Source organism: Calidris pugnax, unplaced genomic scaffold (genome assembly GCF_001431845.1).
Source record: "Calidris pugnax isolate Ruff unplaced genomic scaffold, ASM143184v1 scaffold60, whole genome shotgun sequence".
In the NCBI taxonomy this organism is placed as follows: Eukaryota; Metazoa; Chordata; class Aves; order Charadriiformes; family Scolopacidae; genus Calidris; species Calidris pugnax.
Window position 1 is genome coordinate 4,597,063 of NW_015090831.1, and position 15,018 is coordinate 4,612,080.

General features: G+C 36.2%; 1 protein-coding gene across 1 annotated transcript in view; it reads right to left on the reverse strand.

The window, feature by feature from the left end:
• The window catches only part of SPOPL (speckle type POZ protein like), a 36,732-nt gene that overhangs the window by 7,985 nt on the left and 13,729 nt on the right, over positions 1 to 15,018 (reverse strand). The window contains exons 2-8 of the mRNA XM_014941185.1: positions 11,033 to 11,172; positions 10,749 to 10,870; positions 10,322 to 10,473; positions 7,103 to 7,230; positions 2,607 to 2,784; positions 2,454 to 2,509; positions 698 to 820 (exon numbers count right to left, since the gene is read on the reverse strand). Of these exons, the coding sequence (XP_014796671.1) occupies positions 698 to 820; positions 2,454 to 2,509; positions 2,607 to 2,784; positions 7,103 to 7,230; positions 10,322 to 10,473; positions 10,749 to 10,870; positions 11,033 to 11,110 (837 nt within the window). The 5' untranslated portion in view covers positions 11,111 to 11,172. The remainder of the gene's footprint in view (positions 1 to 697; positions 821 to 2,453; positions 2,510 to 2,606; positions 2,785 to 7,102; positions 7,231 to 10,321; positions 10,474 to 10,748; positions 10,871 to 11,032; positions 11,173 to 15,018) is intronic.

The following is a 15,018-nucleotide window of genomic DNA, read 5'->3' on the forward strand; positions in this document are numbered from 1 at the left end:
TCTGGATTCTAAACTACTTATGCCTCCTCATGGAAAGACAACTGACTCTCCTCTGAGGATAACTAACTAAAATTTCAAGTCAAGCTGTAACGCAGTGAAGGAAAAACAAGCTATTGGGTCAAGTTTTTACAAAGTTAGACAACTGTGAGTTATGACATGAAAGGGAATAATCACACCTTAATTGCTGTGCTGTTCTAAGTCCCCCCATCTCAAAACTGATAGTAGAAAAAATATTTCACAGAACAACAATTTAAAGAGTAGACAAAATCCCAATACAGAAGAGATGAAAGACTAGAACTAGTAAGTTTGTAGGGAAGACAAAAAGATGAAAGTTCTGAAGTAACAGCACTTTAGGGAGCACACTTAATTCCAAGGCTTGCATAAATCCTCCTCAAGAATACAAAGATCTAGGATATATTTTATTCAAGACCGATTTTCCAAATCATATTAATGGTCCCCCATTTCTAGAAAAACTTCGGATAGTAAATACACTTAATATCTGAAATATATTTGGTCAAGAAAGATTTCCCAGTTTTCTACTAGTATAAGTCTATTCTTTCCCATCTTCCTCCATTTCTGATATTTTTCATATTTAAAAAAACAAAATATATATAAATATGAAAAAAGATATTTTCTTTGTAGAAGAACATTCTACTAGGAAATATCAGGTTTGAGAACTTAGTAGTCAAGTACTTACTTTGTCTGCAGCTGCCAACAAGTTGTCAGCCATTTTTTCAAGGTTTGGTGCTTTTCCCGTGTAAATGAATCTCATCATTTCTTTAAAAACTTCAGGGTCTACATCATTTATTTCTACACGATTCTGGGAGAGAAGAAGAATCAATAAAAGCCTCTGGAATTTAGCTACAACATTAAAATGAAGATACAAAGTATCATCTGCATTCATGCTACAAGGTCTCCTTTGCCATCCATCGTATATAATCCTTACAAATTTAAGGTAACATTCAACAATATTAAGAAGAAATCTAAATCAGTAGCTCTTAAAGTCAGGTGGAAATCGTTGGAAAACCTTTGGCAATGGAAAGTAATTGCAGGGTTTTTTTAGAGTCCAGAGTTAGACATTCCTATCACAGAGACTGTAGATAAAAATCAAGGCACAGTTTCAGGAATATTTAAAAATGCTGCTGAGTTTCCAACCTGACAATGATGCGCTCGGAATATCCGAAGTCAGAGCAGCAAACAGAACGAAGAGAGCCTTTCTTGGCTTGACTAAAATTGAGTCAACACAGCCTATGATTTTTTCCCTCAGAAACCAAAAAGCAAAGAAGCACATCATGTTGCTAAAGGCTTTCCTAACAAATCTGTGCCTTTACAAGCTTGACCCCATCCCCTAATAGTATCCCCTACAGGCAATTAACAAAGTAGGAAATTACGTCTAAGATGTAGATAGAGGCAGGAACCAGACTTTTGAATGGAGTACAAAAATCACAGGCTGTCAACACACAAAACGTACATGTTCTGGTTTCTTATCCTCTGACCCATATACGGTATTTATGAGTAGGGCTGTACTGAAGATTCACTGCTAACATGAAGGCAAAGGTCCCCAGGACAACACGTTACTGAAGCTGAGATAGATTTCTTTCAGTCCAGAAATCCTAATAAAATGCTTCCAATATTCCAGTTCTACCCATGAAAGTTCCCAGATTGGAGAAGTTCAGAGAAAAATGCCATGTTTGTGAAATTCAACTATACTACAGCACCATATTCACGTGATGGATTTATTCACACAAGCGGCATCGCTGCAGCCTCCAAGACCAAGCAATGATCATCTATTACAATCTTTTCGTGAGCTGATCAGTTCCTTGCCTTTTCATGGATTTTGTCTACAGCCGACCCATTTTAAATATTCTTCTTCATGAAAGACACAAACAACTCCTCACTGAGGGAGATATCAAGTGCATAAAAGCAGAAGCAGCTCTCTCTGCTGATTTAGTAACTATCCATCCAAAACACTTACACAGGTCAAGTGCCCTTCACTGCCTCGAGGCTGAATCTGAGTCATCATTCACCTGTTGTTTCTTTGTGTCCTAGCTACCATATGAAATGTTTTAATACAATATAGTGAAACCTTAATCAAATCAATCAGCTTATGTGAGGGTTTAAACTAAAGCAAAAAGCGGCAGCGGTTACTAGGCCAATTGAATAAGTAGCTAATATTAAAAAAAATAATCAACTAAATACAGATCTAGGGCAGACAGAAGTACTTGAAAGTATAAATCCTCCAGAATCTTTCCACAGTTGGCTCTTCCCACCCTGTCTGCACAAAGAAGCTCCTGCAGTACTCACCAAGAAAAGTGTTCAGGTGCATCTCATTCACTCATGCATCATCATGCAGTACTCATCTTCCTCAATTTGTAACACTTCAAGTTTTCTGCAATTTTTGCCTTTTTCACAGTATAAAATGTTTACATGTAAAACTTTTCAGTAAGTCTTACCTTTTTGCTTTCCTCCATTTCATGTTCAAACATTGCATTAAAAACTGGAGATCGTGCTGTAGCAAGAAAAGTAATACTAAATAAATATAATCAAATTTTAAACTTTTAGCAATTTTAATTGCAAAATAATAGCAATACAAAAGTAGAAAGTACCTGCAAGGACAGATTTATGAGCTTTGAATTCTTGTCCTCCTACATAAAAACTGCAATCTGTAAATCTTGTTGTTTCCCAGAGATTCCCTAAATCTTCTGCTAGTCGACATTCAGGTACCTTCAAAGTGTTTGTATTAGACTGTCCTGATATATTTACTGAGTCTTGGACCACGCTTACCTAACAGAAAATCACAGCAAGACAACTCCTTCATAACTGAATGCCAATAACAATTAAGTTACAGTATCTATTGCTAGAATTTCAGCAATTCCAAAACAAACAGTGGTGTTTCCGGCATTAGGCCAGAACCATAAACCAACGCTTCACAATTTATTTTTAAATAACATAAATAGGGCTTTACTTAGAGACTCTTAACATTATGCATTTATCCAACCAAAACAAAAAGAAAGAGCATAATAGCACATGCCACCTGATAGAAATGCCAAAGTAAATAAGTCAAGGACAGATAAAAAAATGCTACTCAGGAATAAATTAAGAGTTCAATGTGCCACCTGATAGAAACGCCAAAAGTAAATAAGTCCAGGACAGACAAAAAATGTTAATGCTACTCAGGAATAAATTAAGAGTTCAACTCTCCCCATACATTTATGTACAATATAGACAATACAAAATTCTAAACAGATCCTCAAGATCACAGAAGTTTCGTAAGAGTATTCTACACAAGTTTTGAACAGTATGATATTCCTAATTTAATCACAGTAAATTCATACTTAACCTGCAATGTCATAATGCAAACTAAGCACAAGTAACATAGCTCCTTCGTTATTTCATTTTACTGTGTCCAGTTGAGGCAGGAATCACAAATGATTATCCTCCACACAAGATTAAAAGTAATTATTTTTGAAATATAATTCAATAAAGTTTAAAATGTAGTGGGTAAGTAACTTCTGTAACGAAACGCATGCTCACAGGATGTAATTTTTGTACATAACTAGTTAATAAAACCGTGAAATATATGTACCTGAACTGAATATATTGCCATTATTCCCCATGTTTAAGTCTTTCACATAAGTAGTAAACAGGACAGTAACATTCTCACTTGCTTTTTTCAGATATCTTTACATACTAAGACATTTTAATCAGTATATTAGGAAAACAGAAGAGCTCAGCAGGTTTCACTTTTGTTGTCTGAGAGCACACACCTGAGAATAAAGTCTTCACAAAAAGAACCATACAATAAGATCTTCATGGCTGCATCTCCCAAATAGAGAAAATTAGGATTATATATTAAGAGAAAATGCTGATACTGTTAAGATCAGTGTGATTTCTAGAGGCACAGCATCTGGAATAAATCTGGCATAATGCAAAAACAGCACAGCTAAGCTTCACAGAAAGTGAGAGCACTGCAAACCAAACTCCAGATCAGAAGAGGAGGATGATCCAATTAAGAGAGCAAGCTTGGGGATTTGAATCATTGCTTAATTCCCTGTTTCATCCCATACCCTCTTGTGATTAGAAGAAATTCTTTTATATTCTTCCACCTTTTAAAAGTGGAAAAAAAAAAACACCCCCTACCCCAAAGCACCACAAAACTCTGCTTTCACAGTAAGACCATACATTTACAACACTGACATATCTCTAGAGGTATTGTAGACTATTTTACAGTTTTCATACACACAGAGTGCTTTCAGGAGATATACATACACACAAATGGAGTTCTAGCTTAGCAAAGCCAGTCTTTTCCTATCAGAGTTCTGCTTCTCCAGAGACTTGACTCAAAGTTTGTGATCCAAGTTGTCCACACAGCATCCTCTTGTGAGCTATAGAAAGGTCGTCTACACATTCTTCACTCACACTTGAGCTGATCTCTGATGTTCCAAGCTTCTGCCATTTTAGAGTGGTTTCTAATACATATCGATAGTTGTGCAACACAACAATTTGCTATGACCCACCCTTTTTAGCTATAGCCCAAGCAAAATTTTAATTCAAGTCTCCTACATCTGAATAGCCTGACATGTATTGCCTGTAGGTTGTAACAACTACTCTAAAGATCCTAAATCAGACAGGGGTCTGATATTTCCTATCTCACTTTTCCAGATGGTATGCTTAAAAACAAGCACTTTTTTTAAAAAAAAAATACTTATTTAAATGAAGCTGAAATCCAATCAAGTCAATCCCACATAACTCATGCCTATCTCACTTTTCCAGATGGTACGCTTAAAAACAAGCGCATTTTTTTAAAAAAAATACTTATTTAAATGAAGCTGCAATCCAATCAAGTCAATCCCACATAACTCATGTTAAAAGCAACTGTTTCAAGATTGCCTCAACACCTGATACCAAACGTTTACTAGAGGCACCTTAAAGTTGTGTTTACAAAAATCACTCGCAGAAGTGAAGGTATTTCTTCACTAAACTGCAGGATGACGAGGAGATGCTAGAAATAAACAACTTATCTAAAAGAGAAGTACCAATCTAGCCAGGATTTCCAGGTACTCCATGAAGCCTGATTTACTTTATTTCTTAGGAAGCTGTGCATACACACTTGAGGGGCACAGGACCTGTTGGCATTGCATAATCTCATATATAAGAATATATAAAAAATTCCTAAGAAATAAAGTAAATCAGGCTTCATGGAGTACCTTCCAACAAGGAGTAAAGAAGAGCCAACCAGCACAGTTGTTACTGAGCGACTTTTACTAAATACCTGCTAGATCTGGTACATTTTATCCAGTCAAGTGCAATAGAGTTTTAAGAATTGGCAAGTCAGTCTTCTGACTAGGAGACAAGCAGGAAGGCAAACACAGAAATCAGGATTTACATTGAAGTTTTAAAAGGACAAAAACTTCAGACTTTTCTATAGAAACAGGTCCTTCAAACAACAACTGTTATTTCTAGTGACAGCTGAAGAGCTAGAAGAACACATCTGAAGAAAAAGATTTTTAAAATATTTGGGTTTCCAATTTTTATCTTAGCCTGAAACAAGCCACAGTTATTTTAACATGCTCACTGTGTACAACTAGATGTTGTACACATCTTCAGCATTTATAACCAGGGTAGGTCAAACGCTGTGTACAACTAGATATTGTACTTCCTTCAGCATTTATAACCAGGGTAGGTCAAACACTTCACAAAAGCCACTCACATAAAACATTGAGAAGTTTTGTGGGAAACAGGCATATTTAAAGATTAACATCAAAATTTAAATAACAATGCTTCTCTCTGGAAAACGCAACATTTTTTTTTTAAATCAAACTTATCTCCAAAATTAGATAGTGACCTATTTCCAAAATAAAACACTATTTTTAAGAGCTGTTCATTTACATCAAAGTATTCATTACCAGGAAAACTTAAAGTGAGAAAATACTCAAAAGTATCTTTAGAGAACCATTAAACACTTGTTACATCTGCTTTTATCACCCAAATAATTGTATTCATAACAAATTTATCATGCAGCTAATTTAACTTGTCTAAGTGAAAATAAGATGCGCTATATTTGCAATATCTAGTCTCAGGGGCCACATTTCAATTATTCTTCCTACACAGCATAATGACATATAATTAAATTGTAATCTTGCCAAGACAATTTTACACATTTTCTGTAAATACACAGATCAAAGCAAACTTATTAGCAGTTAGAGCATCTATCATCCTCCTAAGCCACTAATCACTTTATGGCAGCAAAGATAACTGGCCAATGTATATTTAACATACACTGTACTTACATTGCAACTTTCTCTAGTTTCCATTTTTAACATTGAGTAAGCATTTTACTGAATTTTAATATGACAATTTAGGTTACCAACATAACTGATATTATAAAAGTGACCTATAATCCACCGTGAAGTTAAATTCATACCACAGCTCTCAATATTAATTCTCAGTATTAAGTAGTCCCTCTACAAGATACATTTTATTTTCTGAACAAGTGCAGGTAACAATTACTACAAAAATAAGTGTTCAATTTATTTGAAAGACCGGTTCATTGGTTAAAGCCACCAATTACAATATTACAGGAATATAGATTCTGACCATGAGTTGACTTTTTGTATAACTCAAACCAGCATGCAGATATTTCCTTTTGCTTATCCAGTGAAAAACAATCCTATAATTCCAAATAGAACTTATTTAAAGAAGTGACCTCCATAAAATACTAACTCTATAGACAGCATGTATCAGGGACCTTTTTGCATAAATAATTCTATTGTCAATTCTAATGTAATCCTGACAAATCCATGGAGAATACCAACAGTTTACAATCAATTCAGACTTGTTCTATACTTCAGGGTACACATACCAAAAAAGAAAACAATGCAGATAAAGCAAGTAGATGCACATCTTACTATAAATACAGTTTACAGAAGACAACTTGTGCCAAAAAAGAAAATGCAGATAAAGCAAGTAGATGCACATCTTACTATAAATACAGTTTACAGAAGACAACTTTTATAGACTGTTACTTTAAATCAACATAAACCTCTATTTATTAGAGCAGAAAACATTTTATTTAAAAATTAACCACTTAAACTATACTCACCTCACAAAATAACGTAAGCTTGTCATCTGGGAGAAGACCATTAGCTTCATCTAGTAAAAAATCTCTTCGGATAAATTTCTTAAAACCCCAGTCCTTGCCTTGCACAAATCGATATGCTCTTTGGCTTTCTGATAAAAAACAGTAGGTACAAATTACGCAAGTTAAATAAAAATATTAAGAAATAATAACACCTAAAAAATCTTTATTAAGGCTAAGTGTTAATCCCAAAAAATGCAACTTAAATAAATAAAAATATTAAAAAATAACATCACCTAAAAATTCTTTATTAAGGCTAAGTGTTAATCCCAAAATGAACCAACTTAACACATTTGGATCAGATGTGTCACATTTTTAGGAAATCCACAAATGATTAAAACTTAATGTTGTAATAGGGTTATTTTATAAAACACTCGATAAAACTTAGTAGAGCACAATTTGCAATTCAAACCATATAATCTCCTTAGATGTTATCTTAGGCAAGAGAGTTTTTCAGCTAAAGTTTAAGAATGCCAATGTGTTAAAACAAACTCTTCACAGGGAAGTACCATTACAATGAATGTCATCACAAATGCATTCTGACAACACTTCTGCAGTTGTCATAGTCTGTTTTGACTTCTTCCTGAAATGAAAAATCTTATTTCACAGGTTGAAATTATTTCGAAATACAGTAAAAGCATTAAAGCTAAACAAAAATAAATTCTTTCAAGTAATAAACTATTTCTGTGGTCATAAAAATATATTATTTCTATTTACCATATTATTTCTATTTACTCATGGCCATCGCTATGAGCTTCAAGTAATAAACAGTTTATTTGGTCATAAAAATATATTATTTTTATTTACCATATTATTTCTATTTACTCATGGTCATTGCTATGAGTTATTTTTCTAATCTATCAGATTTGCTAATTTTATATATACATATAGATAGTATTCTTCTGTAAGGTCCAAAATAAAGACATCAGGAAAGTGACTTCTCTGCATCAGTTAACTTGGTACCTTTTACTGTTATCAGCAAGAAACAGAGTTAACTCTCTGAAATTAAATGATCAGTAGCAATTTAAGTACACAAAACTACCAAAATAAAGCAGCACAGAAGTGTAAATGTATTTTTTCTTTCTCATAAAGTTAAAATGTTAGTTCGTTACCTATTTTATACACAGCTTCATCACCTGAAGCAGCAGTCTATGCATGAATTATCAATTTACAAAAGACATCTACAGTCAGGCATCATTATACTGTATAAATAAAAACAGAGCATCTCCAGAAGCAGATAGCAAATGGCTGGAAAGTCCAAGAAATAAGATTTCTGTTGGTAATTTTCCAAAATTAAAAGATGGGTATAATTCCTGTACTGCCAACTACAGGACAGCTATTGCAGAAACCGAAGACACGTGTACTCACAGGATTTTGGGGTTTTAGCACCCTGTGATTATTGGCATTTAAAGTACCGCTTGGCACATAATCTTTAGATTCTCAAAAATCCTTCCATCCTACGTTGCGTGTCCCTCATTTAGGACAGCATTACGAAGAAAGCTCTCATGTTTCCTGGGAAATCAGCACAACTAAGTCTCTCTCTGAAGCGCCTGTAAACTCATGTACCCGAGGCATGGGGAAGAAAGAGGACAAATTAGGGGTGTGGGCTATGATCTCCTTGGTCTCACAGAGACATGGTGGGACAGCTCATGCAATTGGAGTGGATGGGTACAAGCTCCTTATGGAAGCCAGGCCAGGAAGGTGAGGCAAAAGAGCTACACTTTACATGAGGACCACAAGAATGCGTGGAGCAATGTCATGCTCAGTGTCTCCCACAAACCTACTGATCAGGAAGAAAAAGGTGACTGGCAGTAGGGGTCCTGATGGACAACAAATGAACTACAGCCTGTAATCAATCCCTAGGGCCAAAAAGGACCAGCAGCATCTAGTTAAACACTATACTTGGTTGGCCAGATAAGCTGTTGAGTCTCCATTCTTGGACATATTCAAAGCATGGTAGCTCCCAAGCAAACTGTGCTTAGTTGACCTGGCTTTCAGGAGGATGTCTGGACTAGACAACCTCTAAAGGTCCCTTCTAGCCTCAACAATTCTGTGAGTCTATGATTCTCTCAAAATATTTTTTGATGGTGTATCACACACTGCAGTTTCATTTAATTACACATACCAATCCACTACTGGGCTGGAGACTGTCTCAAGCCAAAAGCCATTATCCACAAAACATATAAAAGTGCAGCTCCAGAACCAGCAGGTTTGTAGGGACTGAAGCAACCAACTCCATCAGTGGAAGAAGATAAACAGAGTGAAATATATACACTTACTTTCCTTCTAAAAGAGTCCAATCATTTGATTTTTAGATTTGAACTCAGTTTTTTGGATTTACTTTAAAAGATTGCAGGTGGGCCCAGTTACATAAGGAGAAAGAAGCATGAATTTTGGGTACAAGTCTGAAGAACTAAACATTTTTCCAAGAAATTCAGAACTTGCAACAGAACAGACCCTGCAAGATCTTTTAAGTCCCGGAGCAGGAGAAGGGAGGAAAAGTAGACAGATTCTTCATATCCAAGACGAGCAACAGCACAAACTTAGTGCAGACCAGCATTACATTACACATTTTCATAAGAATTCCAGCTTTCCCAAAAAAATGTTTCCAATGGAGGTTGTGCTTATAAGTTTGAAATGAAGAGCCATGCATTTTTCATATCAAGAAGGCAATTAAATCAAATCACCGATTATTTCAAAGTCTTCTAATTCCTTGGGTATGTGGCTCATATTTTTAAACTGATTACAGTGTAAATCAGAGGAAATAGACCAAAACATTGTAAAGGAGTGTCTGAAAGAGCAACCATGCATGTTTATCCTAATTAACTATGGAAATCAAACACTTCTTCCACTGTACCTAGAAACAAGCAAATACATCCCTACTAACAGGAAGCAAGAATAATCCGCTAGAAAACCTGAGTGACAAGAATCTGGAGTGATGGCAGTTAGTAATGCGCTGTAATTTATACTGCTCAGGATAGAATTAACATAGCTCAGTGATCAGAAATGTGTGAGACATGACTAAGACTTTTAATTAAGTTTCTAAAAGGATATTTAAAAAAAAGATATTTTAAAAAAGTTTCTCAGTATTAAATTCTGTTCTCAATAGAAAAAAAACTACAACACTGACTTTCTTTGGGATACTCTTACAAATCCACATGCAATACATTAACAACCCCTTACCCATTGCTTTTGTTTCTTCTCTTTTAGCATTCAGCAGGGAAAATTTGAATTTTGCTCTGACTTCACTTTTTGGACAACTGACTAAAAGCAAATATAATGACAGGTAGTCTTTGCTTTCATCGTCTAATCCCTTTGGATTCACTCTCAGGCACCTGAAAGAAACACAGAAATTGTACATTTTGAAATTGTACCCAGAATAAATTCGGAAATATTTTTTATATGATACAATGATACATGCTACCAAAACAAACGTTTCCCTTATGACTGTTGAAACTTTGAAATTAGAACAAATACGTACCTACAGCAACATTTCAAGAGATGTCTGAGTTTTAATATGCAGTTGCAATTTAACTTTGCAACTTTTGCAAGTGGAAAAAAACCAAACCAACAACCAAACTCAAAGCAGTTACTAGAATAACGACCTTACCACTTCATTTTGTCATTTGGCCCTGATGAAAAGGTAGAACTCTTTAAGACTTCACCCATTTCTTCTCGGCAAAAACTGAAGTTATTAATGGTCCACATGTAGGAAAATTTTACTACTTTAACCTGAACAAAAGATGTAGAAAATTTCAATAAAATTTAACTTACATATCAAAACATTAGCTATGAGAACTAGCTAGACTGTTAGCACAAGTCAATAATTTTAGGATTTTTTAAAAATTGTAATTATGTCTAGAAAATAAAGCCACTGGAGTTTGGGTAGATTACCTGTGTATAACACCAGCTTTCAGCCACAGGTCCACTGGACATCTCCCCAGGAGGAGGTGGGGTGGGAACCCTTGACATTGCAACCCTTGATATTGCAGGTTTATAGTATCAAGATAGCAATCCAAACTTCAGTAATTCTCCTAAAAAAGGGTGAACAAAACCTATGAATTACTTTTTAAGGGTGAAAAAAGTCCATATTTTGATATCCACATTGCAGTATTTACTAAATGATGCATCTGAAAATTAAGCTTCAAAACAGGACCATGGCAGTGCTATTTAGACAAGGTAGATGTCACATATTAATGACCCCTTATACTCAAAATCTACAGGCTGAATCCTCCTGCAACACTACACAAAAGCAAGCGCCTGTGCATCATACAAGACTACTAATGACGTTATTTCAACATCACCTCTGCAAATTACTACCTTGATCACTCCAGTCATGTTAGAACTTTCCTCAGGATCTTTTCTTTTCATTTGGAGAGTACCTAGGGCCCTGTGAGCACCCAGTTATTAGCACCTATACCTTAGTTGCCCACACACAGGCATAATTCAGTTCTGAAAGAGCATCTTGCCACCTAGAAGTAGAACAGGTTCTAAACAATCCTGGGATTTCTCAAGGGAGGGCAATAAATTAAACTTCAATTTAAGAGTAGTATTTTCTTCACAAGTGTCATGGTTGCCTTGTACCTTCATACCAACAGATTCAACTGACAAATGATAATCACCAGAACTACATGCTCATTCCCTATGAAGCTGAAAAACAGTTTAACTCACCACAGTGAGCTCACAGTCAACCCACCAACTCTGAAGAATTTTCTAATAGCAAATAAAGCAATTTTGTTATGGATTATCACTACCAGAGCACTACAATTTCTCCTGCCCATCAGAAGTTGAGTCATATGCCCAGATTCACCACATCTAGCTTCAAACATGTAATTAGTCAGCCTACTTGCACTAGCCTTTGTGCATAGCTAATGAAAGAAGGCAGGTCTGGCAGAGGGTAGCTCTGGGTTACTGGGCTGACTCTCCTTTAGGTAGAGTTTGCTCTCGAGACAGATTCCTGCCAGAAGCACAGCTTCTCACTTAAGCAGCTCCATTAAGCTGCTAAAAAGAAGTTAAATGAACCCTGATCAAATCAGATGAAAGTCACTGGGGTTTCTGCCACAAAACATTTTCTCTCTTAGTACAGAAAGTTTCTTTAAACATATGCTGCTAGCACTAAAGCAAGGTCAGAAGACATCTTCCTGCACAATTTGGGTGCTTCACCATATAGGACTTTTTACTTGTGACAGAACAGCATTAATTGTCTTACTCAAAAGATGTAATTGCACGTCAGTAACCATGTTGGAACTCTTCCTTCAGGGATGGGCAACACTTAGAAACAAGGGTTTATGCAAACATTGGTAAAAAGACACTGCAAGACTGCATGCAATTCAGTCACAATGTGAGCTATTTCATTATTCCTATTGGAAGAAGAACTCTGCAAATCACTACGATCCTCGGTGGACACTTTCCCTCCTGCCTTTCTGGCATCTCTCTTACTCGCTTGCGATATGAATTAGCCCTTCCTCATTAAAGCCTGCTGACATGGGAACTGCTCTGAATCACAAATGTATAAAACCTTGAATTCTCAGGTTTCATCAGACAAGGAAGCTGATGCTATATAAACAGATCCCTCAATGGGTCTCTACTAAGAGATCTACTGTGACAAGATAAAAAAAAATTAAAAAAAAAAATCACTGAATAGCTCTCCCATGAGATATGGATTACTGAGACATTCAAACGTAATCACAAATACAATTCAGCTGCCTCTCATAAATGACCTTTCTTCCCAAATAAAACTTGTGTTTATTTATGGCAATCTTCAGTACTTAATTGGCATTTTCCATAAACCACCACTTTAAATTTAAGACAATGGAACCCGTTTGCCCCATATTTTTTTGAAGCAGGAATCACATGTATTGTGAAAGCTCTGTTTACATAAATTTCGTTTACAGGTTTACAATTTGTTTTGATTCTCTGTACAGAACCACCCAGAGTAAAGTTCCTGGGAAGGATACATGTGAACACACCTTTCATAAAGCTGTATCAGTACTTATATTACCATTATTTCTGGAAGTAAATCCTATCCAATGGTAACAACTGAAGGGAAACCCAAATACACGATGGATTTTATATAGAAATATATCTTGAAGTGTTAGAACAGCTTACCTCAGCCTTAGTGAGCCTGTTTGCTCTTCTTCAATTCTCCAAAGCTAAAACCAAGGAGAAATACAGCCCATTCCTTACTCTGTCATTTGCATGAGATGCAAATGACCTTCTCAGCTCTGATCTGCTCCTCAATTCTTTCAGTTCGTTAGACCAGTCAGCTCCCAGGAACCATGAAGGAGAAGCAGATCTGAGCCAAGTTTGCTCTAAAGGGGTCTCTAAATTGAAAAAGGCTGAAAAATAACTGCTGTATAGTATTCTCTTTAGAAACTGTTCAGTGACCTTATGCCAGCTACCAGTAGTTATCTGCCCCCTCCTGTCTCACAGCTAAATCAGATCAATTCACTGAGAATTTAACTCTAAACTAAGGTGGTAATTTTCAATTACTTTCAGGTCTGTCTGCTGCCTTGTCTCTGTACCTGTTCTACCCCGGGGCATTTGTACTTCAGAGGCTGCTCCTACCTGCTGCATGGCTTTTATTATTTATTTCAGGTTCTGACAGAAGCCATGATTTTACATAACTACATTTTTCACACCTTTCCAAATAGCTTCAGTTTGTTGTTGGTTTTTGTTTTTTTTTTTTTTACAAAGTTTCCCATTACAGCATTAGGACCAAACAACTGATTTTTATGAGCTCCTGAAACGTCTTTGAGGAACAGATTTGCATCGGTTTTGTTTTTATATTGATTTACTAAGCACATCAAATTTTTAGAGTGAAAAAAATGGGAGAAAGCAATAACTTTGAATAGTTTGATATACTGGGAGCCTGTGCTGAAAAGCAATCTTTTTTTTTTTTTAAATATGCCTGGATGCTTCATTTAAAAAAAAATTTAAAAAAAAGAAAAATCAAGCAACAAGCAAACTGAACAATGGAGAACAAATAAACAGAGCATCAGAAGTTCTGTTAAGACATATGGAAAGACTGCCAGAGAACAGCAGGGAAACAGTTTAGCAGTGCTGCTCGTCTGCCCCTCACTGCATCCATTAATCAGGATTTGGGTGGGGACACGGGGATATTTATCAAAACTACAAAGCAAAAGAGAACACAAGTTTCAAAGGTGTTATCGTGAAGCATAGAGGTGTTTGGGGAAGGAAAGATTTTTCCAGTCCCCAGGCTGACACCCAGACCAAGTGGGCCACTGCATGCGAGAAGAAAGATGCACCTACATGTTCACCCCTTATTTAACGTACTGTACTCTGCTTGGAGAGAAGATTAAATACTACTTTGAAGAAAGCGTTTCTGAATCATTGATTAGCCACTGTCACCAGCTCCAACAAAAAGGTTTTTCAAGTACCAAAACCTCATCACAGCTCATTAGGTCAAATAGTCGGGAACAGAGGGAGCTGCAGTTCCCAAAACCAGTTGGAAAATGACTGGGCGGAATTAAATCAGCGAAGAGCAGGAAGATGCGCCTGTTATCAGTAGGACAAAACAACTTAAGAGGGACTATTTTAATGCTAGAACCTGCATTTACTCCTCCGTAGGCTATCAAGAACAAAGCATCAGAGGTGACAGCACATTACCGGGCAATACCACCCAGGGTTTTCAGGCAGTGCCAAGTATCATGAATAAAGCATCAGAGGTGACAGGACATTATCAGGTAATACCACCCAGGGTTTGCAGGCAGTGCCTGTCTGGATATGGCTTAACAAACCAGTCAGTGTGGTCTTTTTGCCAGGCAGAAGTCTCTGACCATCAGAGGAAATCGTGGGAACACCAAACCAAGTTTTGATGGATGAGGGCAAAAGAAGTTTCTGGCTTCCAAAAAGGAAAT